The following is a 25,170-nucleotide window of genomic DNA, read 5'->3' on the forward strand; positions in this document are numbered from 1 at the left end:
ACTCTGTCCCTCTAGAAATAAACCTCAAAGCTTGGATTCTTTTCCTGTAGCCTCGTTAATCTGTGTCATTGTTTCCGGTGTTAAACATGTCTGAACCCTAGGCCCATTCCTTTCCTCCACTTAGATTATCCACCAAATTTAAAACTGAAGCGACCAGTTTAGGAAAGTGTTTCACACTTCCCTATGTCATTGCTTTTACAGTACTGCAAATTAAACATCCACTAATTCGTGTCACTATGGCTCCTACACTTGTTCTTTCGGTGTCTGAGTCCACGTTTTGCCTGTATGCTGTAATCGGTGCTGCCCGAGCAACAATTCCTTCCCTTCACATAACTCAGAGCAGCTCCCCTAATGCCTACTTTCAGATCGAATTCCATTTTTTGCACTGATCTGTCTGCGTTGGGAGTTGCTGCTGGCCAAAGCTAATATTTTGCCAAAAGGTTTCCAGTTCTCTTTTTTTTAGTTTTTTTTTAATTTTATTTTTCACACTGTGAACCATATCATTCAAAATACATACAAACATTTCCCTCTTAAATATACACAGTGGCATTTTCTCCCCTTTTTTCCCCCCTACTTTCCCTCCCCCCTTCCCACCCCCCTCCAAACCCATTAAACGGTCAACGTATACAATAAAACATTAAACAATGTCATCACACAATGAAAATAAATAAGAAAATTGTGTCATCTACTTTTACACACTGGATCAAGTCATTTTGTCTTCTTATCATTTTAAGGGGTGGAGGTTCAAGGCAAGCCCTCTCTGTTATGTTCCATGTACGGTTCCCAAATTTGTTCAAATAATGTGACTTTATTTTTTAAATTATATGTTATTTTTTCCAGTGGAATACATTTATTAATTTCTATGTGCTATTGCTGTATTCTCAGGCTCTCTTTGGATTTCCAAGTTGACTTTATACATTTTTTTGCTACAGCTAAATAATAATAAATCTTTTTTGTGCTTCATCCAGTTTGAGGCCTAATTCTTTACTTCTTATATTACTTAGAAGAAAGATCTCTGGATTTTTTGGTATGTTGCTTTTTGTGATTTTATTTAATATCTGATTTAGATCTTCCCAAAACTTTTTCACTTTCTCACATGCCCAAATTGCATGTACTATTGTTCCCATTTCCTTCTTGCAGCAAAAACATCTATCTGATAATGTTGGATCCATTTTTTAAACTTTTGGGGTGTGATATATAACCTGTGTAACCAATTATACTGTATCATACGTAACCTTGTGTTTATTATATTCTTCATAGTTCCAGAGCATAACTTTTCCCATGTTTTTTTTAAAATCTTTATGTTTAAATCTTTTTAGCACTTTTGTTTGGGTTTATAGCTTATTTCATCATTTTCCTTTTTCTTGCAGCTTGATGTACATGTTCGTTATAAATCTTTTTATTATCATTGTTTCTGTAATCACATATTCAAAGCTGCTTCCTTCTGGTAATCTCAGTCTGTTTCCCAATTTATCCTTTAAGTGGGCTTTCAGTTGATGGTATGCAAACATTGTACCGTGAGTTATTCCATATTTGTACTTCATTTGTTCAAATGTTAATAAATTATTTCCCAAAAAACAATTTTCTATTCTTTTAATTCCTTTTCTCTCCCATTCTCTAAAGGAAAGGTTATCTATTGTAAAAGGGATTAGTTGATTTTGCGTCAATAATAATTTTGGTAGTTGGTAATTTGTTTTTTCTCCTTTCTAAATGAATCTTCTTCCATATATTGAGTAAATGATGCAATACTGGTGAGCTTTTATATCGTATCAACTTTTCATCCCACTTATAAAGTATGTGTTCCGGTACCTTCTCCCCTATTTTATCTAGCTCTATCTTAGTCCAATCTGGTTTTTCCCTTGTCTGATAAAAATCTGATAAATACCTTAATTGTGCTGCTCTATAATAATTTTTAAAGTTTAGCAACTGCAAACCACCTTGGTTGTACCTCTCTGTTAATTTATCTAACACTATCCTCGGTTTCCCCCCTTTCCATAAAAATTTCCTTATTATTCTCTGTAGTTCATTAAAGAATTTCTCTGATAAGGGAATTGGTAACGATTGAAATAAGTTTAGTATCCTTGGGAAGATATTCATTTTAATGCAATTTACCCTCCCTATCAACGTTAGTGGTAATTCTTTCCAATGTTCTAAGTCTTCCTGCAATTTCTTTATTAGTGGCTGATAATTTAATTTGTACAGATGGCTTAAATTATTATCTAATCTAATACCTAGGTATCGGATTGCTTGTGTTTGCCATTTAAATGGTGATTCTTTTTTAAATTCTGTATAATCTGTGTTACTCATTGGTATCGCTTCACTTTTATTTGCATTGATCTTTTTCCCTGATATTTCTCCATATTTCTTCAATTTCTTATGTAGTTCTTTTATTGATACTTCTGGTTCTGTTAAGTATACTATGATGTCATCTGCAAATAATCTGATTTTATACTCCTTCTCCTTTATTTTTATCTCTTTTATTTTATTTTCTGTTCTTATCAGTTCTGCTAATGGTTCTAACTGCGAACTGTGAGGGAGATAGTGGACATCCCTGCCAGTTGACCTACTTAATTTAAATTGGTTCGATACATATCCATTTACTGTTACCTTCGCCAATGGTAATGCTTTAATCCAATTAATATATTTTTCTGGTAGATTGAACCTCTGTAGTACTTTGAATAAATAATTCCATTCTACCCTGTCAAAGGCTTTTTCTGCGTCTAAAGCTACAGCCACTGTTGGCTTCTTATTTCCTTGAACTGCATGAATTAGATTAGTAAATTTACAGACATTATCCGCCTTTCGTCTTTTCTTAATAAATCCAGTTAGATCTTGTTTTACTATTTTTGGTACACAGTCAGCCAACCTGTTTGCTAATAATTTTGCTATTATCTTATAATCTGAATTAAGTAGAGATATTGGTCTATATGATGCTGGTGTTAGTGGCTTCTTCCCCGTCTTTGGTATTACTGTAATTATTGTTGTCTTACTTGAATTTGGCAAGTTTTGTGTTTCTTCTATCTGGTTCATTACTTCCAGGAGAGGAGGAATTAATAACTCTTTAAATGTTTTATAGAATTCTATTGGGAATCCATTCTCTCCAGGCGTTTTATTGTTCGGCAGCTTTTTTAATATATCCTGTACTTCCTCTATTTCAAATGGTTTTATCAGTTTGTTTTGCTCCTCTTCTTGCAATTTCGGCAGTTCAATTTTAGCTAAAAACTCTTCTATTTTATCATCTTTCCCCTCGTTCTCAGTTTGGTATAATTGTTCATAAAATTCCTTGAAGTTCTCATTAATCTCCATTAGGTTATATGTAATTTGTTTGTCCTTTTTGCTTGATGCCAATACAGTTCTTTTAACTTGTTCTGTTTTAAGTTGCCAGGCTAGCTCATAATACTTTTGTTTTATTTTCATTATGTTCTTCTCCACCTTATACTTTTGAAATGTTTCGTATTTTATTTTTTTTGTCCGCCAATTCTCTTCTTTTTGTTATATCGTCCCTTGTTGCCAGTTCTTTTTCTGTACTTACTATCTCCCTTTCCAACTGTTCTATTTTCTGATTGTAGTCCTTTTTCATCTTAGTGACATAACTTATTATCTGCCCTCTAATGAAGGCTTTCATTGCATCCCATAATATAAATTTGCCTTTCACTGATTCCGTATTTATTTCAAAGTACATTTTAATTTGGCTTTCAATAAATTCTCTAAATTCCTGTCTTTTAAGTAGCATGGAGTTTAACTTCCATCTATATTTCTTGGTGGGATGTCCTCCAGTTCTATTGCTAATAACAGGGGTGAATGATCAGATAGCAATCTACCTTTATATTCAGTTTTCCTAATTCTCCCTTGAATATGGGCTGACAACAAAAACATATCAATCCTTGAGTATGTTTTATGCCTACTCAAATAATATGAGTATTCCTTCTCCCTTGGGTGCTGCTTCCTCCATATATCCATAAGTTTCATTTCCTGCATTGATTTAACAATAAATTTGGCCACTTTATTCTTTTTGCTAGTTTTTTGTCCAGTTTTATCCAACATTGGATCCAAAGTAAGGTTAAAATCCCCTCCTATCAATATATTCCCCTGCGTATCTACAATCTTCAAAAAAATATCTTAATCCTCTTCATTAGGTGCATATATATTGATCGAGTTACAAAATTCTGAATATATCTGACACTTTATCATTACATACCTCCCTGCTGGATCTATTATATCCTCCTCTATTTTGATTGGTACATTTTTATTAATTAATATAGCTTCACCTCTGGCTTTTGAGTTATATGATGCTGCCGCTACCTGCCCTACCCAGTCTCTCCTTAATTTATTATGTTCCACTTCAGTTAGATGCGTTTCCTGCACAAATGCTATGTCTATTTTTTCTTTATTCAGGAAATTTAATAGCCTTTTCTGTTTAATTTGGTTATGTATTCCAATAATATTTATAGTCATATAGTTCAACATGGCCATCTCATATCCTATTTACACCTCATTTCCACTTCCTCACCACCACCATCCCCCTTTTCCCCATTTTCATCTCTCCATTTTCCCTTTTTGAACTCAATGTATGACAACACTTTTAAAACATAAAATACTTCAACAACTCCCACATCTAATATTCTCTTAACCCCAAATGTGTCCCCCTCCCCAAGTTGCCCCTTATCCCTTGCCGGGCAACCACAACTCCCCTCTCCATTTGGATTGTGAACCCGCTCGCAACCCCCTCCAGAAAAGACTTTTTTCTTCACATGTAACAAAGCTCACCTTCTATTTTCCCCCCTTACTTCCTTTTTTCCCTTCTCTTTCCCTTCTTTAGTTCTTACATATACATTATTTTTACATCTTTGTATATATTTTATCGTCATTCTTTGTTCTTGTTAAATCTCTTCATCTCTCCTCTGTCCTTCAGATGTTCTGCAAATTCTCGTGCTTCCTCTGGATCTGAGAACAGTCTGTTTTGCTCCCCAGGGATAAATATTTTAAGCAAAGCTGGATATCTTAACATAAATTTATAACCTTTTTTCCATAGGATCGATTTTGCTGTATTAAACTCCTCCTCTTCTTTAAGAATTCAAAACTTATGTCTGGGTAAAAAAATATTTTTTGACCCTTGTATTCCAATGGTTTATTGTCTTCTCTAATTTTATTCCTTGCCCTCTCCAGTATAGTTTCTTGTCGCATATCTCAGAAATTTTACTGAAATGGATCTTGGTTTTTGCTGTGTCTGTGGTTTTGGGGCTAGTGTTCTGTGTGCCCTTTCTATTTCCATTCCTTCCAGTATTTCTGTCATTCCCAGGACCTTTTGGATCCATTCTTTTAAACTCCTTCATATCTGTGCCTTCTTCATCTTCCTTAAAGCCCATTATCTTTATGTTGTTCGCCTACTATAGTTTTTGTTTTCGATTATATCCATCTTCTGAGCTAACAACTCCTGTGACTCTTTAACTTTTTTGTCACTTTCTTCCAATTTTCTTCTTAAGTCATTCACTTCCATTTCTACAGCCTTTTCTCGTTCTTCCACATTTTCTAATATTTTCCATTTTTCTATCATGACCAGCTCTATTCTACTCACTTTTTCTTCTGTACTTTTCATTTTTCTTTTCATTTCAGTAAATTCTAATGTCAACCATTCTTTTAATGCTCTCATTTGTTCTTGAAAAAAATTTTTATCTTTATTCTGTCCATCTATTTTACCTGCTATTTCTCTGTGCAGATCTTGTTCTTCTTCCTCTTCTCCTGTGTCTGCACCTGTGTTTGTGTCTTCTTCTTCCTTTTCTTGTATCTGTGTCTCTTCTGACTTTCTTGATGAGTTGCTTGCCTCACTTTGCTAGGCTTCTTCTTGCTTGGCTTCTTACTGTTGGTTCTCTTCTTCTGAGCTATTCATCTGTTGGGCCTCCTGTTGCTGCTCTTCTTTCCTTTCACTCACTTTCCTGTTGCTTTCCTCTTCTTCCAGCTGAGAGCCCTGGTGTCGGGCATCCCTCAGCTGGTTGCACTGTGTTTGCTCGTTCCTCAACTGGGCCCCCCTCCCGTCGGTGTTCTCTTTTTCCTTAGTGAGCGCACTGTGTACTTTTGTTTGGCTCAGAGAGCCATTTTTGCAGTCCAGCGGTCGGGAGGTCACGACTCTGCGGGGTCATCACAAACCTTGGAGATCGGGCTCTCTTCTCCACGATGGCTCCCTGTTTCTTCTTGCAGGTAAGGCCTTCTCCTTTCTTTTCCGGCTTCTTTTCTTCTTTTTTTCCTGTTGTTTTACTTTTTCCTTCTTGGGTGCCATTTTCTTTCTTTTCTCTACAACTTTATCTTTTATTTGTTATGTTTTGTGTTTCTTGAACTTTGTATTTTCTTAAATAATATTGAAATATTTGAACAAATATGGGAGCCATACATGAAACACAATAGAGAAAACCTACCGGGGACATCTACCACCTAAAATAACGGAAGGAGAAGGAAATGAAAAGAATTGACTCAGTGGAATTTCTTGTTTATTTTTATTGAGTGACCACATTGTTTGACTGGTTTAATGTATCTTAGATTTTGTACTTTAAATGAATGGGAGGGGAGGTAGGGAGGGTGGGATGGGAAGAGGGAGGGGGGGAGAAAACGACACTGTATATATTTGAAAAGGGAAATGTATGTATCTTGGTCAATGTGGTTTATGGTGTGAAAAATAAAAAATTTTAAAAAAAACTTTGTATTTTCTTCACTTTATTTCTTCTTTTCTGGAGAGGGCTGGTATTCTCCTACCAGCCACTACTCTATCATGTGACTCCTCCCAAAGGTTTCCAGTTCTCCACTCTCTCCATTACACATCAACAACTCTGCACTGGAGAGAGTGGAGAGCACCAAGTTCCTTGAAGTTCACTCAACTAGTAACTTATCGTGGACACTCAGCATCTCCTCGCTTGTCATGAAGGCGCAACTGCGATGGCACCTCCTGAGAAGACTGAAGTGGGCAAGGCTATCGGCCACCATCCAGGAGCTCTTTTTGAGAGCGTCCTGGCCGGCTGCATCACATTGTGGGTACGGTTGCTGCAGAGAAATGGATCAGAGGTCAATCCACAGGACCATAAGAGTGTCAAAAAGGATCAATGGATTCTCCCTCCCCAAATCGACATGATCTAACGAGATCGTTGTCTGAAGAGGGAGCGCAAAATCATTGAGGGCCTTTCCACCCCAAACACGGCGTCTTCCAGCTGCTCCCGTCAGGGTATATCAGAGCCAGCACCACCAGGCTGACGAGCAGCTTCTTTCCATGGACAAAGAGAACGCAGAGGGACCAAAGGAACTACTCAGACTAATCATCTGAGACCCTCATATTCACGAAACAACATTTATTTATTTGTATAGGTGAAGACTTATCCTGGCTATGTATTGTTTGTCCGTATGTGTGGTGTGTCTGTGTGTTTTGCACCGAGGACCAGAGAACGCTGTTTCATCGGGTTGTACTTGTGCAATCAATGACAATAATCTTGACTTGACATTTCTGTGGTTATAAAAAAAGCCATTTTTTCCAACACTTTTAATATTTTGATTCCTTTATTGACATGTAAAAGTACAGAACTTGTAATATTACATGAAAGTGCCTTCTGCACAGAAGTGTTGGAGGTGAATCCATGGACACTGACTCAAAAGGACTCTCTCCAGCTTCTCTCTTACTGTAAGGGGCACCCCTTACAGTAAGAGGAAAGGAGAGTGCCCCTGTATTGGTCTCCAGTGCTCCTACAGCCTCTGGAGCTGACAGGCTCCTGTTCAATTCACCAGCAAACCTGATTTCCAGATCCAAACCTCCTATACCAACCAAGAGGCCTTCGGTGCCGAAGCCCTTCAGGATTCCTTCTTGCCCTCAGCACCCTCTCGAATGCCAGCTCTGATGCCTAGCTCCCATGAGCCGTCCCCAGCAGCCCTGCAGCATGTGGTGGGTCCTTCGACCGCAGCTCGTCAACAGCTTGTGAGGGGTTCCTCAGCCCCTGAGCCCTTCGCTGGCCCACTGCTGTGGTCACCGTCCTGCAGGGTCCTTCTGCACCCCTTGCTGATCCACCATCATATTGTAGGGTCATCTCCTCAACTTTGGGGAGGGGTGCAGTTTTCTCCATGTTTCTTGTGGCCTGAGCCAGTCCGCTGCTCTCCTGGAGTCTGCACCCCCCCTCCCCCATGGCTGCTGCTGACCACTGGCGCAGCCATTTTGGCCACAGACCCCATAGTTTTAGGGTATTAAAATAAGACTTGCACCACCAGGTTCAGGAACAACTCCTACCCCTCCACCATCAGACTCCTCAACAACAACAACCTCAATCAGAGACTCATTTACTCTTATTTCGGATTTCAGATTTATTGTCAGAGTACATACTTTTTTTTTAAATTTAATTTTTCACACTATGAACTATATTGACCAAAATACACATAAACATTTCCCTCTTGAATATCTTTGGCTTGGCTTCGCGGACGAAGATTTATGGAGGGGGTAAAAAGTCCACGTCAGCTGCAGGCTCGTTTGTGGCTGACAAGTCCGATGCGGGACAGGCAGACACGATTGCAGCGGTTGCAAGGGAAAATTGGTTGGTTGGGGTTGGGTGTTGGGTTTTTCCTCCTTTGCCTTTTGTCAGTGAGGTGGGCTCTGCGGTCTTCTTCAAAGGAGGTTGCTGCCTGCCAAACTGTGAGGCGCCAAGATGCACGGTTTGAGGCGTTATCAGCCCACTGGCGGTGGTCAATGTGGCAGGCACCAAGAGATTTCTTTAGGCAGTCCTTGTAACTTTTCTTTGGTGCACCTCTGTCACGGTGGCCAGTGGAGAGCTCGCCATATAACACGATCTTGGGAAGGCGATGGTCCTCCATTCTGGAGACGTGACCCATCCAGCGCAGCTGGATCTTCAGCAGCGTGGACTCGATGCTGTCGACCTCTGCCATCTCGAGTACTTCGACGTTAGGGGTGTAAGCGCTCCAATGGATGTTGAGGATGGAGCGGAGACAACGCTGGTGGAAGCGTTCTAGGAGCCGCAGGTGATGCCGGTAGAGGACCCATGATTCGGAGCCGAACAGGAGTGTGGGTATGACAACGGCTCTGTATACGCTTGAATATACAGTGTAATTTTTTTCCCCTTTTCCCCCCTCCCTTCCCTCCCTCCTTCACCTGCCCCTCCCCACCCACTCAACATTCAACATATATGATACATTAAACCCATTAAACAATGTCATCACACAATGAAAATAAACAAGAAATTTGTCTTCTACTTTTACACTGGGTCAGTTCATTTCGTCATCTTCTCATTCTGTCATTTTAGGTGGTGGAGGTCCACGGTAGTACTTCTCTGTTGTGTTCCATGTACGGTTGTCAGTGTACATACTTGACATCACATACAACCTTGAGATTCCTTTCTTCTGCAGGCCAGGCAGAATTACCACTTATTGGTCATGCACAAAATAAACTGTACACAGCGTAAATATGTATAAAGATTAAGAACTGTAAATAGATAACGAATGTAAACAAACTGACTGTGCAATAAAAGAAAATCAATAAAGTGCAAAAGTCAGAGTCTTTAAATGAGTCTCTGATTGAGTTTGTCGTTGAGGAGTCTGATGGTGGAGGGGTAGCAGCTGTTCCTGAACCTGGTGGTGCGAGTCTTGTGGCACCGATACCTCTTTCCTGACGGCAGCAGCGAGAACAGAGCCGTGTGCCGGGTGGTGTGGATCCTTGATGATCACTGCTCCTCTCCAACAGCAGCATTCCCCATAGATGTTCTCGATGGTGGGGAGGGTTTTGCATGTGATGTCCTGGTCTGCATCCACTACCTTTTGGAGAGCTTTATACTCGGGGTATTGGTGTCCCTATACCAGACCGTGATCCAGCCGGTCACCACATCTGTGGAAATTTGCCAGGGTTTCCGATGTCATGCCAAACCTTTGCAAGCTCCTGAGGAAGTAGAGGTGTTGACAATGCTATTAGTGTGTTGGGTCCAGAAAATCTCCTCCGAGATAGATTGAAGTTGGAGTCATTCACCTTGAGCAAAGCCATTGATCCACGTTTGCCCCTGACCTCCAATGCTGTCTGTGTGGAGTTTGCATGCTCTCCCAGGGACTGCTTGGGTTTCCACCAGGTGCCTCCCACATCCCAAAGACGTGAAGGTCAGTAGGTTATTCAGCCACACCCCCAGTGGGTGACTGGGTGGTAAAATCCAGAGGGAGTCGATGGGAATGTGAGAGGCAATAGATCGCCAGTGAATGTTCACTAAGATGGCAAAGACTGTGTGGGCCAAATTACCTTCTATAGATGTCATATTTATTGTCAGAAGTACATACATGACATCAGATACAACCCTGAGATTCTTTTTTTCCTGTGGGCGAGGCACAATGACAAACTGTACAAACAAACTGTATTCAACATACACATGTAAACAAATAAAGAAATGTAAATAAACTGACTATGCAATACAGAGAGAAAAAAAATTAGAGTCCTTAAATGAGTATCTGATTGAGTTTGTCGTTGAGGAGTCTGATGGTGGAGGGGTAGTAGCTGTTCCTGAACCTGGTGGTGAGAGTCTTGTGGCACCGATACTTCTTTCCTGATGGCAGCATTGAGAACAGAGCATATTCCAGGTGGTGTGGATCCTTGGAGATCGCTGCTGCTCTTCGACACCAGGGTTCCCTGTATTCGTTCTCGATGGTGGGGAGATTTTACCTGTGATATCCTGGGCTGTGTCCAATACCTTTTGCAGGGCTTTACACTCAGGGTTATTGGTGTCCCCACACCAGTCCGTGATGCAGCCAGACAGCACACATTTCACCACACCTCGTCAAAATTTCTGATGTCATACCAAACCTCCACAAAATCCTGAGGAAGTCGAGGCGCTGACGTGCTTTCTTCACGATGCCATTAGTGTGTTGGGTCCAGGAAAGATCTCAGAGATAGTGATGCTCAAGAACTTACATTTGCTCTCCCTCTTCACCTCTGATCCCTCAATGATCATTGGACAGTCCACCTCTGGTTTTCCCTTCCTGAAGTTAACAATCAGTTCCTTGGTTTTGGTGACATTGAGTGCGAGGCTGTTGTTGATGCACCATTCAATTAAGTTTTCAATCTCCATCCTGTATGCTGACTTCATCACTCCTTTTTATACAACCCACTACCATGATATCATCAGTAAATTTATAGATGGTGTTGTTCCCTCACATCTCTCCCTGCTCACCCGTTCCCCCACCCCAATCTCCTCCTTTCATCTCCCTGATCTCCTGGCCATCTCCCACCTCTGCCAGCCAGCTATCCCCTCTTACCTCCCTTTGCCTCTAACTTCCTCCCTCTGACCTCTCCAGTCCTAAACACCCCTCTGGCTTCACAAAATTATCTACTCCCCCCTTCCCTGGTTTCCCCCTCCCAGCTCTCCCTTCCATTTCCACCTATGACATGTGGGACCTGTGCTCCTCCTCCTGCCCCTCCCTCCACCATGTGTTTCTTCACTCATATCTTGAGGAAGGGCTCAAGCCCCGAAACGTTGGTTATATATCTTTACCTCCTGCAAGACTGGCTGTGTTCCTCCAGCATTTCTATGTTTTGGCTACATTCACAGCATCTGCAGACTTTCGTGCTTCACTACATATTGATCTTTCCTTGACTAAGGGCTCAGGCCCGAAACGACAGTGATATATCTTTATAAAGTACGCTGTGTGACCTGTGGAGTTTCTCCAGCATTGCGTTTTTACCCAGCGAAAGGCCCGAAACATTGGTCACCCTTGACTTCATAGGCTGCTGTGTTTCTCCAGCCCGTTTATGTAACCCACTACAGAAGGAAACTGTTTAGCTTCCACACTGAGGGGCCCTTGAAGGAACTCGAATTCTTGTTCCCCTTTCCCTTCCTCCATTCAGCCCATTTTACTCAATGCTCTTTCTCCAAAAGAGCGGTCCTCCCAGCTGACCCTTTAAACCTGCTATTCTCAACCATTTCTCAACTATGCTCCCCCCATCCCCCTGGACTCTGCTCATAGTTCCCTGAGAAGCTGTCAAGTTGTGTGTTGGGTCCAGTGAAGAACTTAAATTTGCTCCCCCTCTCCATCTCTGATTCCCCCAATGATCACTGGATCGTCCACCTCTGGCTTTCCCTTCCTGAGGCCTACCATCAGCTCCTTGGTGACATTAAGTGCGAGGCTGTTGAATCTCTAGATAATGAGAGAAACGAAGAACTTCTCAACCCAAAACATTATTCATCCATTTCTCTCTGTGGACCTGACCTGTCTAGACCCTCCAGTTTTGAGCTTTAGTCCTTGGAAGGACTAAAGTTAAGTTTAAGCAGGTAGTAACTCTAACTTCAGTCCTTGAATCCTTTCATCCTCTGTCAGCTGCCTTGTGTTTGATCTTTACGCTCACTGCAGCTTCTGTCCTTCTGTTCATTCCTCTTCGTCTCCACTGTGATTGTAGTAAAGGCACAGAAACCCTGGAGGAACTCAGCCGTTTTTGCGGCATCCGTCAGGAGGTAAAGCTATGCAGCCGATGTTTCAGGCCTGAGGCCTGCGTCAAGGTGTGAGCAAAAGAAGCCAGCAGGTGCCTGAGGAGGGAAGGTAGGTAGGGCAGAGGGTGGGGGGGGGGGGGGGAGGGAAGAGGACGGGCCAGCAGGCCAAAGACCATTGTTGGAGTTGGGTGTCGGGAGGGAGGTGGATCTGTAAAGGCAGAGCTAGAGGAACAGAGATGGAGTGATTGGGGAAGGGGGGAGCCTTTTTATTCAACTGTCTGCCTGCTTTTGGCTCAAGAAGGGCTCAGACCTGAAACGTTGGTGATATTTTTTATTTCCGATGAGACCAGCTGGTTCTTCCAGCATTTCTCCACTCGTCAGCAGCCTGCAGTTCGGATTAGCCAGAAGAGCTATCTTCTCTTGCCTCCCTGCAGCCTATGGATATCTCCCACCATAGGAGAATCAGAATTCGTTGTCATGAACAAGACACGAAGTTCAGTGTTTGCAGCGTTCATATTATAACCATCACTAATAATAAAAAATATAGTGCACGAAAAGTCAGGCCGTGTCTTTGGTTCATTGATTATTCAGGAATCTGATGGCGGCGGGGAAGAAGCCGTCCTTCTGCCACTGAGTCCTTGTCTTTAGGCTCCTGTACCTTTTTCCCCGAGGGTAGCAGAGTGAAGAGGGTGGGGGGAGGGGTGGTGTTTGAGGATAGAGGCTGCTATTTTTAAGGCACCGCCTCATGTCAATGTCCTCGACGGAGTGGAGTCTGGTGCCTGTGATGTCGCAGGCCGAGTTAACCATCCTCGGGAGTTTATTCTTGTCCTGAGAGTTGGCGCCTCCGTCCCAGGCAGTGATGCAACCAGCCAGAATGCTCTCCGCAGTACCTCCTGTAGAAGTGTACAATTGACTTTGGTGACATAATGAATCTCCTTGAACCTCTAAAACTGAGGCTGAATACAAAACATCTCACGCCTCCAGTACAGGGGAACACATGGGGAAATGCTGTGAGATCTTTCACTCCTATCCAAGAAAGCAAGTGGCCTGCTTACCTCCCCCCCCCCACAATTCCAGAGGGACCAGGTTAAGTTTATTTGTCCCCTGGTACAGTGAGAAGGGTTCTTCCGCAAGGTAAACTCTAACATACATACGGACATATAGAGTAGAAGGGTAAATGCACAATTGCAATGCCGCATTGGGGAAGGGGGTGGTGGAGATTAATTGGCACCAAGCAAGGGCAGCGAGAGGGCAGTGCTGTGGGGCCAGAAGAGGAACATGGTCCAAGTCTTATGGTATTAAAAGCCTGTTGTTCTGCAACTCTAGCATTTGGGTATTATTGACGGGGCATCAATTTTAATACCATAAAAATTCTGCAATGGACAAGCTGCTAAAGCCGGACAGACTAGGTGTGAATCCACAAACTCCCAACACGCCAGAACAATTCGAGCTCTGGCTTATCTGCTTTAATTACTTCTTGCACGCCACCACTCAAGTCGCGAATACCCGACGGCGACACACCTTCATCAGAGGCTGCATGAGGTCCATCAAGGCCATGAGTAAACTCCAAAGCGGGTAAACGCCCCAAGGCTAACGTGGTCTACTCTAGGCACCTCCTCGCTATGTGCAAGCCGCAGCCCGGCAGGCCTCTTGGAAAATACATTCGGGCCCTGTGCGAACTCGGGAGGGCCTGCGGCTGTTGAGACGTAACCGCAGAAGTCTATACAGATGAGCTCGTCCAGGGTGCCTACGTAGCGGGCACCCGCTCAGACTATATCCGACAGCGGCTACTGGAGCTCGATGAACCAATCTTGGAAAACATTGCCGAGGTCGCCAAAACGCTGGATGTAACCCTCCATGACTCAGACTCTCTCACACTCAACAACACAGCTGCCACGTGGGGATCGTGGGCGCCATCAGCTTGCGATGCGGGTTCCCACTCCACCGCTGCCCTTACTTCATCGCTGCCGCCGGACCCCCGAGGTGCTACTACTAGGGCCAAACTAAAGCGTCCCCGGAAGCGCTGCCCAACCAAAGAAGCAATGTGCCAGGGTGTGGGAAGAAAGGGCTCTATTCTAAAGTCCAGACCTTCCCTCCCAAGCAGGACTATGTGGGGGCAGCCATCTTGGCTGACATAACTTCCGCCGTCACTTCCGTCCCTGAACAGTAGCACAGTGTGCACACCAGGGAAGCTGCCATCTTCCCAGCCTGGGCCACAGGCACCATCTTCCCAGTCCGATTCCGAAAGCAATTCCAATTACGACCGTGTATTGGCTTCCGATACACTCAACTAGCATAGCCCTCACTAGCTCGCTCGCTCGATGATGGAGGTCAAAGTAAATGGACGCCCCATCACCTGCCTCTTTGGGAGCGGCAGCACTGAATGTTTTGTGCACCCTAACTCATGGTGAGTCCATCCAGTTACAAAATATCCCTGGCATCCAGGTCACAGTCGGCCGAAACTCTGGGCTACTGCACGATATCATTAACTGTATGGGGTGCTACTCATGACAATTTTAAACTGTGGGTCATGCCCCAGCTCTGCGCGCTAATAAGCCTGGGGCTGGACTTTCAGTGCCACCTCAAGAGCGTCGTTGTGGAATTCGATGGGCCCCTTCCTCCTCTCACTGTCCACGACCACCAATTTGTAAACAACCCCACCATCCCCTCCACATGCGACCGATGGGCATACTGCGTCCTACCCACAGCGTCCGACCTCCAGGCTATCCAACCTCTGGGTACCCCCTCCCCTGCCCCTGTTCGCTAACCTCACCCCTGACTACAACCAAAAGAAGGGGATACAGCACGAGGGACAGGGCACTTATCAGGTCAGAGGTGCCATGGGTTCTGGCTGAGGCAATCATAGAACCAAGCACAAGCCCCTGGAGGCCCCAGCTCATGGTGGTTAAGAACGGGGAAAAGCTATGCATGTTGGTCAACTACAGTCAAACCATAAACTGGTTCATGCAGCTGGATGCATACCCCCTTCCCCACATTACCGATATGGTGAATCAGATCGCCCAATACCGGGTGTTTTCTACTACTGATTAAAAATTGGTGTATCACCAACTCCCCATCCACCTGGAGGACCATCAGTGTTCCACAGGTGGACGGTCACCTCTACCACTTCCTAAGGGTCCTTTTTGGGGTTTCCAACAGGAAATGGGCCACCATGGGCTCAAGGCCACATTCCCGTACTGGAATAATGTGACCATTTGCAGCCGTGCCATGCAGGACCATGACACAAACCTGGAGATATTCCTCCAGATGCCCAAGGCACTCAACTTCACTTATAACAAAGCAAACTGTGTGTTCTGCACATCATGCCTGGCTGTTCTCGGTTGAATTGTGTAATTGGGCCAGACCTCATCCATATACATCCCCTGATGGAACTACCCCTGCCTCACAGCCTGAAGACTCCAAAGAGGAGCCTTGGGTTTTTCTCATTCCCAGTGGGTCCCCAATTACACTGACAAAGCCCGACCCTTGGTGAAAGCCACATCCCTTCCCGGCCTTGGTGGAAGCTCAGGAGGCTTTCACCCACATTCCAGGGGACATCAACAAGGCCACAATGCATTCCGTAGACAAGTCCACCCCTTTCCAGGTGGAGAGCAATGCCTCTGATTTTCCCCCTAGCAGCCACTCTCAACCAGGCGGGCAGACCAGAAGCATTCTTCTCTCACACCCTCCACGGCCCTGAGGTCCGACACTCCTCCGTCAAGAAGGAGACCTAGGCAATCGTTGAGGCGGTGCGTCACTGGAAGCACTACCTGGCCAGTAAGCGATTTACCTTACTGACTGACGAATGTGCAGTCGCATTCATGATCCACAACAAACAACGGGGTAAAATTAAAAATGATAAAATCCTGAGCTCCACCTATAATTATGACATTCTATACCGGCCTGGGAAGCTCAACGAGCCCCTGGATGCCCTGTCCCGGGGGCCGTGTGCCAGCTTGCAGTCCGAACAGCTCAAATCCCCCCATGATGACCTCTAAACACCTCGGGGTCACTAGGCTTTTTCATTTTGTCAAGACCAAAAACCTCCCCTACTCCATTGATGACGTCCGGACCCTGACTAGAAACTGCCGGGTTTGCCCCAAATAAGACACATCTGATTAACGCTACTCGACCCTTCGAGCGCCGGAGCATGGATTTCAAGGGGCCCATGCCCTCATCCAGTCAGAACCTGTACTTCCTCGACATTGTTGATGAAGTGTCAGATATATTCAGAATTTTGGAATTTGCTCAATATATATGCACCTAATGAAGAGGATCAAAAATTTATGCAAGGTATCTTTTTGAAGATTGCATATATGCAGGGGAATATACTGATAGGAGGGGACTTTAACCTTAATTTGGACTCAAAAATGGACATTGTTGATGAGTTCTTCCATTTCCCCTTCACCATCCCCTGCCCAGATATGACCATAGTCATTGTTAAAAGGGCACTGCGCTGGATCTTCACCCTAGTCAGGTACCTGAGCTACATCCATGGCAATTGGGGGTCCTCTTTTATGAGCAATGAGCTGCGACAGTACCTTTTGGCGTGGGGCATAGTCACCAGCAGAACTTCGAGATTGGCCCCTGAGGGAATGGACAGGTGGAGTGGTATGGAAGGCAGTCCTTCTCGCATTAAAGTCCAGGGTCTACCCATCTCCCAGTGGCAGGAAATCCTCTCCAATGCCCTCCACGCAATCAGATCCCTCCTGTGTATCACCACCAATGCCATGACTCACAAAAGACTATTTTCCTTCCCCAGGAACTTAGCACCGGGCCAATGCTACCATCCTGGCTGACATCCTCGGGCCCAGTCCTGCTCAGGAGGCATGTATGGGGCCACAAGACCAACGCACTGGTGGAGAAGGTCCACATCCTCTACACCAACCCCCAGTATGATATGTGGCGTACCCGAACAGACGTGAGGTCACAGTCTCTGTCCAGGGACCTGGCCTGCGCAGGAGACCCTGAAGCTACCACTGACCCAGCACCAGCCACTGTCCCCCTGCATCCAGGCACCCTACCCCAACCCAGGCACCAACTGGTACGACCATCCCAGCCCATTCCCACAACCCCACCCTGACTCCCGCACCGCCCAACCTGCCCACGACGTCAGGTGCACCAACTGCTGACAAACTCCCACCCGACCAGGAACCAGCAGCCGGCATCACAATGGACCACCGGACCAGCTGAACGTGATGGACACTGGACTTCCCACTCCCCCACCACCCACCCAGACTTTTCTTTTAAAAGCAGGGGTGAATGTGGTGATACACCACTGTATACTGTTACTTGGTTATTGGCACAGTGTATATGCTTGGTTCATATGCATGGCAGGCCACCTCAGTGACCACTCCCTGGAATCCCCTAGTACTGGGATCGGGCCAGAACAGGCATATGGTCCAAGTCTTATGGTATCCTACATCCTACATCTTTTAGTATTATTGATAGTGTATCCCACAGGAAGGAGGTAGTAGATGGATAAGGGAGGGAGGGGACACCAGAAAGCAGTGGGGGGGGGGGGGGGTGGGGGGTAGGAGAGATGTGAATGGAGAGGGAAGGGGGTGGAGAGCTGGAGGAAAGATGGGGAACGGAGGGAGGCCAGAGAGTGGGCTAGCAGAAACCAGAGTTGATGTTAATGTCAACTGGTTGGAGAGGGCCCAGGCGGAAAATAAGGTGTTGCTCCTCCAATTTGCGACTGGTCTTGGTGGAATAGTACACGAAGCCATGGACGGACATCCGAGCATGGGAGTGGAAGGCTGAATTAAAGGGGGTTGGCCACTGGGAGATCGCAGACTTTGGTGTTTATGCCGACACTGTACTGTTCTCTGCAGAGTAACCCCCACCACCCCTCCAACAACTTGCTCACCTTCCCGACGTGACACCGTGCACCGGAGCCTCTGCCTGTGTGTACCAGACACGTGAGAGCTGGCTGGATTGGTGCCTATCGGGAGTTGGCTGGGGCTTCTCGGTGGACCTACGTGTGGTACTGCACGCTCTGGCCCACAGGGACCCGTGACGTTCACACCATGCTCAGATCATGCCTCAAAGTGAATAGTGTGTGCATTGAAATGAAACTGCCTTCTATTGTGTTCCCAGCGACTGGAGCTCTTGTTCCAAGTCAAGGCACGGCGGAAGCATTGATACTTTGCATTCATCCCCCTGAATGGGGAATGTGATACCCCATAGTAGGTAACTTGTTTTCATCTGGTAATTAAACACCCTTCCCCCGCTCCTCCCTCAGATCAGACACAAAAGGATCATTCTTAACTTTACCTCGTCACCAAGTTAAGACGGTGACCGCAGCCTGCGACCAAGGAGGACACAGAGGACAGACAGAGCCTCCGCGACCCCCCTATCCCCACCTAAACCTCCAGAGGCTCAGCAGCTGCAAGCTGCATTAACCGGACCCTCCCCCCCACCCCCCCACCGATGGACGCCTGAATGGCATGCAGCTCATGAACCTCACTGGCAGTCCCTGACATAAGAACTGCAATCCCTGCTGCCCCTTCCTCTCGCCTCATCCCGCCCTCCCACCCATGTGTTCGCTATCCCCCGCTGAACCCAGGCCAGGAAACTATCATCACCAATACTGACAGAGAAACAAAGCAAGGAACAGACCGTCCGGTTCAACTCATCCACGCTGACCACGTTGGCATTCCGGGCTAACCCAATTTGGTCCATAGCCTTCCGATCTACCTAGCTGTCCAAATGTTTTTGAATGTCAAGTATGTGCACCCTTCTACAATTTCCTCTGGCAACTCACTCTTGAGGTCTCTCTTAAATCTCTCCCCTCCCCTCCAAGCTGTGCCCACTTCTTTTAGTATATTCTACCCTGGGAAAAAGCCTCAGAATCAGAATTTATTGTCACGGTATAAATCACATTTCAAAAGTAAATAAATAGAGAAAGATGATAGAATAAAGTGAGGCAGTGTCTTTGGTTCATGTCTATTCAGGGATCTGATGGCGGAGAGGAAAAAGGTGTCCATGTGCTGCTGAGTGCTCGTCTTTAGGCTCCTGTACCTTTTCCCAATAGTAGCAGGGTGAAGAGGGTGATGGGGGGGGTGGGTGGGGGAGGGGTCCTTAAGATGCCGCCTCTTGTCGATGTCCTTGATGGAGTGGAGTCTGGTGCCCATGATGTTGCATGCCAAGTTAACAACCCTCTGGAGTTCTTTCCCGTCCCGATCGTTGGCACCTCCTTACCAGACAGTGATACAACCCGGCAGAATGCTCTCCACGGTACACCAATCAATTTGTACCGAATCACCTCAAAACTCCTCACAAAGTTTAGCCACTGGCCAGCCTTCTTCGTGACTGATGAAGGCTCCAGGACAGATCCAATATTTTCATTCATGCAATCCATCCCCTCATGCCCCCCCACCCCATTCAGTCTCCTATACTCCAAGGAATAAAGACCTAGCCTATCCAACTTTTCCCTATAACTCAAGCAACATCCTAGTGAATCTCCTCTGTGCCTTGTCCACCTTACTGATGTCTTTCCCATAGCTGGGCAACCAGAACTGCTCACCGTACTAGTAGGTGTGATCTCTGTGGTCTCACCAACACCTTCTACAGGTGAATCATGAGATTCCCAACCTTTGTACTCTGCACCGCGCCCAGTGCCGGCAAATGTGCCAAACGCCTTCTTCAACACCCTTTCCGCCTGCATTGCCACTTTCAAGGAGCTGTGCACCCGCACCCCTCAGTCCCTCGGTTATCCCAACACTTTCCAGGGCCCTCCCATTCGCCATGCAAGTCCCACTGGTTTAACAACTGCTTGGCCTCACCCCTTTTCCTCTCCTTGACCCTTTAAACCCACCAAGATGTCTCCAGGTAACAACTTTATTTGCTGTAAAAACTATACAGGCTAAAGGTGAGGCCACACCTGCAACACTCTGTGCAATTCTGGACTCCTTTCTTGAGAAAAGATGAACCGGCTTTGGATGTGAACCGACCAGGTTGATTCTGGAAATGAGAAGCTTAGTCCGTGAGGAGGGATTTAGACGCCTGGGACTATTCTCACTGGAATTCTGAAGAGAGGGGATCTTGTAGGTACATATATGAAAGAAATAGAGGCAGTGAGGTTGTTTCCACTGGATGGTGAGACTTGAACGAAGAGACAGAACCTTCTGCATTTTCAAGTCAAATTTATCGCCATCTGATTCTACAAGTACAACCTGTCAAAACAGCGTTCTCCAGCCCTCAGTGCAAAAAACATGCAGACATATAACCAGACATTACACACGTACAGACAAATAACACATATTGTGCATACCTTGATGAGGGGTGTTGGTTATCTTTATCTTTGCTATATAAAGTACATTGTGTGACCTGCTGAATTATGGACCGATTGTTGTTTGTGGGAGCACTGGGATGCTCTGAAAGCAAACTGGAAGGATGGGCCACTTCTCAAAATTCAGATTTATTGTTAGGGCGCATACTTGACCGCACATACAACCCTGGAGATTGTTTTTCCTGCGGGCCAAGCAAAATTTATAATTAACGGTAACTGTAAACTGTACTCCAGGGAAAAAAAAGATATGTAGACAAGCTGACTGTGAAAATACTGAAGTATAAAGATTCGGTCGTATATAAGGATCAAGGTTTGAGTCCTTAAATGAGTCTGTTGATCAGAATTCTGAGTTTTAAAAAATTTAAAATTTAGGCATACAACACGGTAATTTTGGCCCATGAGTCCGTGCCGCCCGATTTGCACCAAATTAACCTATACCCCCAATAGGTTTTGAACAGCAGGAGGAAACCGGAGACCCCAGGGAAAACCCACACAAACATGGGGAAAACGTACAAACTCTTTACAGACAGCACGGGCTTCGAGCCCCACTGACCATTAAGCCAACCTGTGCTGCCCTATTCCTGAACATGGTGGTGCGAGTCTTGTGGCACCTGGACCTCTTTCCTGATAGCAGCGGCGAGAACGGAGCGTGCACCAGGCAGTGGGTGCAGATCTCTGATCATTGCTGCTGCCCTCCGATGGCAGTGTTCCATGAAGACATTCTCGATGGGGGGGAGGATTTTGCCGGTGATGTACCGGGCTGTATCCACCACTATCTTTTGCGGGGCTTTACTGTTCCCACACCAGTCCGTGATGGAGCCGGACAACACACATTCAGCCACGCATCTGTAGCTTGCCACAGTTTCCAATGGCATATTGAAACCCCACAAACTCTAACGAAGTAGAGGCACTAGCGTATTTTCTTCACAATGCCATTAATACGAGGGGTTCAGGACAGGTCCTCCAAGATAGTGACACCCACCCACCCCCAAGGAATTTAAAATTCTAACAATCCAGTCAGCCTCACTCCCCAGCTCTTTCTCTTGAGACCTTGCTAAGCTTACATTCCTCAAGCCTTGATCTCTTTTGAATAATTTTGAGAGTGCTTCCACTGTTCCAACAAGGTATTAATTAACAGCCACCCTGCTCCAACACACTGCCATCAAATGCTCTCCATTTCTCCCCTCCACCCTGGGTCATCCTCCCTTGCGCAGGTGAGTTTGGGTGAACAGGTTAGGAGAGGTGGGTGGGGGGAGGGGGGTCCAGGGATGGAAGTGCAGGCAGTCTCTGTTCTTGCGTCTTCCTTCACACCTTGCCTTGTCCCGAGCTCCTCCTCGCTCACACCTTTGTTTCTCGTAGGACCAATGGATTCAAGAAGCAGCAAGAAATCCTCCGCCAGAAGCACGCAGACTTCATGGAGAAGTACAGGATGAAGAAATAAAGGGACCCCGATGAATAAAAGCACTCCCAGGCGCCCCGCAGCAACTGTGTCTGACTACAGTGACATCCACCTGTTGTACTGACACTGGCAGATAGCGGGTGAGAGAATGCAAAATATTTGTCTTTGTATTTTCCTTCTCAGAGCTTGGGAGTTGTAAGCAAGTTTGGGGTTTGGTACCCAACTCCATTCACCCTATGCATGCATCAGTCTGGCCCAGCCAGTGCAGGCTTTTGGTGAGGTTTATTTATTTACTGTAAAAACTATACAGGCTAAAGTTGAGGTTCCTAACTCCGTTAAATTAGCCACACAACATAAAGTAAAAACACAGAAATGCCGGAGGAACTCAGCAGGTCTCGCGGCATCCATGGGAGGTAAAGATATATTTCTGACGTTTCGAACCTGAGCCTTTCTTCAACATACCTCGAAGAGGGCCTCAGATCCGAAAACATTGGGAATATATCGCTACCTCCTCTGGGCGCCGCGAGGCCTGCCGGGTTCTTCCAGAATTTCTGCGCTTTTAACTACAATCTCTGCGTCCGCAAACTTTCACCTTTCACTTCATTCAGTTGCTCCACTTTGAGGGACGTCTATCCTGAAGAGGTTCTCCTCCCCTCTTCAAAGGGACTTCTGCAGGGTCTACAAACTTTCATGTTTCACTCCATTGGAGTCACATAAAGGCCCAGATCAAGTAAGCTCAGGAGGTTTCCCTTCTTAAAAGAATATTCCAACAGCTTCGCAATCATTTGCACTGGGTTTTTAATTGGATTCAAATTCACGACTTAACAACGTGGAATCTGAACTCACTGGTTCATTGGTCTAGGCTCAAGTTCAGGTTTGCTTTCACCTCCATGAAAGATGCTGTGATAGAGGTTGCTTTTACAAATAGACCAGCTTTTTCAGATTTATTGTCAGAGGACATGACAAACAACCCTGAGATTCTTTTTTCCTGCCACCCAAACAGAACTGCCACTAATTGGAAGTGTGATAAAATACTGTACACAGCGTACATGTGTAAATAAATAAATAAATGTAAACAAACTCTCTGCAATACAGAGAGAATTTTAAAAAATCAATAAAGTGCAAAAGTAAGAGTCCTTAAATGAGTCTCTGATTGAGTTTGTCATTGAGTAGTGTGATGGCGGAGGGGTGGCAGCTGTTCCTGAACATGGTGGGTGCTAGTCTTGTGGCACCAAGACCTCTTTCCTGACAGCAGAAGTGAGAATGGAGCGTGCGCCGGGGGGGGGGGGGGGGGTGCGGCTCCTTGATGATCGCAACTGCTGCCCTCCCGAGGGCAGCGTTCCTCGTAGACGTTCTCGATGGTGGGGGAGGGTTTTGCCTGTGATGTCCTGGGCCGTGTCCACGACCTTTTGCAGGACTTTCCACTCAGCATGCTTGAGAAATCTGAGCTCTTCTTCAACATACCTCGAAGAGGGCCTCAGATCCGAAAACATTGGAAATGTATCTCCACCTCCTCTGGGTCCCTCAAGCATAACAAGCGAAATCTTTCAAATTTCGAACCATGATGCAGCCGGTCAGCGCACTTTCCACCACACACCAATAGGAATTTGCCAGGGTTTCCAGTGTCGTACCAAACCTCTGCAAACTCCTGAGGAAGTAGAGGCACTAACATGCTTTCTTTATACATGTTACAAGAAGCGTCATACATGGTACAATAAAAAAGAAAATGTAGAGTTACAGAGTGTGATCAGTGGACACAGAGCAAAGGCAACATAATTTACTAATTGGAGGTTCATTCAGGTGGGAATAAATCCTGTCCTTGAATCTGATCTTCCTGATCTCATGCTCCCGATAGAGAGAGTGGAGGTGAACAGTGAGTGGCCGGGGTGAGCCTTTTAAGATTTTTCAACAAACAAAATATGCTGGAGAAACCCAGCAGGCCACGCAGCGTACACAGGAAGTAAATGGGAACCCAACATAATAGTTGCAGGCAGCAAAGGTGAGCGTAGTGGTTTGTGCATCTCTGTTACAGCGCCAGCGATCGTGACTGGGGTTCGAATCCAGTGCGGATGGGGGGGGCTTCAGTTTCCTCCCACCATTCAAAGTGTACTGGGGGTTGGGCGGCATGGGCTCATGGGCCGAAAGGGCCTGTTACCGGGCTGTAATTCTAAATTTAAAACCTGAATAAAAAGATGTTGGGGAGGGAAAGGTGGGAGAAGAGGAGCAGGGAGAGGACCTCAACACAAGAGCCCCTGCACTAAAGGAGCCACCCCCTTCCCTCTCCATTCCCAGAGCCATCCCTCCTCCCCCCGCTAACTAGTGTACCTTCCCTCCCTTATCCACCTATCACCTCCTGCTTGTGGGCCCGTGCTCCTCCCCTTGCCCCTCTCCATCATTTTACTCATACCTCAATGAAGGGCTCAAGCCTGAAACATTGATTATGCACCTTTATCTTTGCTCTATGAGGATGCTGTTTGACCTGCTGAGTGTATCTAGCTTTGTGTTTTTACTTCACTCACGGTGTTTTACTACTAAAGGAGCCACCATGAATGGTGATGACCGTGTTATAATTTCAATGTAACTGTAAATCTTTTATCCAAAATTCTGACAACATCCATGGGTGTCGTCTGCACGCCAAGCACGACCCATGCTCAACTCACACTTGGACATCCCATGTCGGTAATTAGTGGAGCCCCAGGGAATCCTTACTTTATTGGTGCCAACAGGGAAAAAAAAGAGTCCACCACCTCCGATTCATCACTTATGGGCGCCCTGATTCGTTGTAGTCAGCCCGACACCCACCCCGTCCAGCACCACCGCCGAACCTTCTAGTTGGAGTGTGTCTTTGTTTTGTGCAAATCTGAAATCAGCGCAATTCCATAACGTTACTGTTAAGTCTATTATCAAAAAAATTCCGAAAGGTGCCTGGTCCCAAGGGTTTTGGATAAAAGATTCTGTACCTGTAATCACTGAAAAAACTACTTCGTACAAGGGAAAAAATGGTGCACCGTGCCTCGCATCAATGATCGCCTTCAACATCACCA

At 45.7% G+C, this 25,170-nt stretch overlaps 1 protein-coding gene across 6 annotated transcripts in view; it reads left to right on the top strand.

Moving 5' to 3' along the window:
* Positions 1 to 23,268, top strand: part of dnajc4 (DnaJ (Hsp40) homolog, subfamily C, member 4) — a 242,390-nt gene extending 219,122 nt beyond the window's left edge. For 4 of the 6 annotated variants that reach the window (XM_069893943.1, XM_069893942.1, XM_069893938.1 and 1 more), the window contains one exon: positions 12,404 to 12,537. In XM_069893943.1, the coding sequence (XP_069750044.1) occupies positions 12,404 to 12,509 (106 nt within the window). In that variant the 3' untranslated portion in view covers positions 12,510 to 12,537. Of the gene's footprint in view, positions 1 to 12,403; positions 12,538 to 17,196; positions 17,328 to 22,086 lie in introns of those variants that run through there. The other 2 variants (XR_011343169.1, XM_069893940.1) reach the window with 2 other exon arrangements.
* Positions 23,269 to 25,170: the final 1,902 nt, after the last annotated feature.

The sequence above is a fragment of the Narcine bancroftii genome, chromosome 8 (genome assembly GCF_036971445.1).
Source record: "Narcine bancroftii isolate sNarBan1 chromosome 8, sNarBan1.hap1, whole genome shotgun sequence".
In the NCBI taxonomy this organism is placed as follows: Eukaryota; Metazoa; Chordata; class Chondrichthyes; order Torpediniformes; family Narcinidae; genus Narcine; species Narcine bancroftii.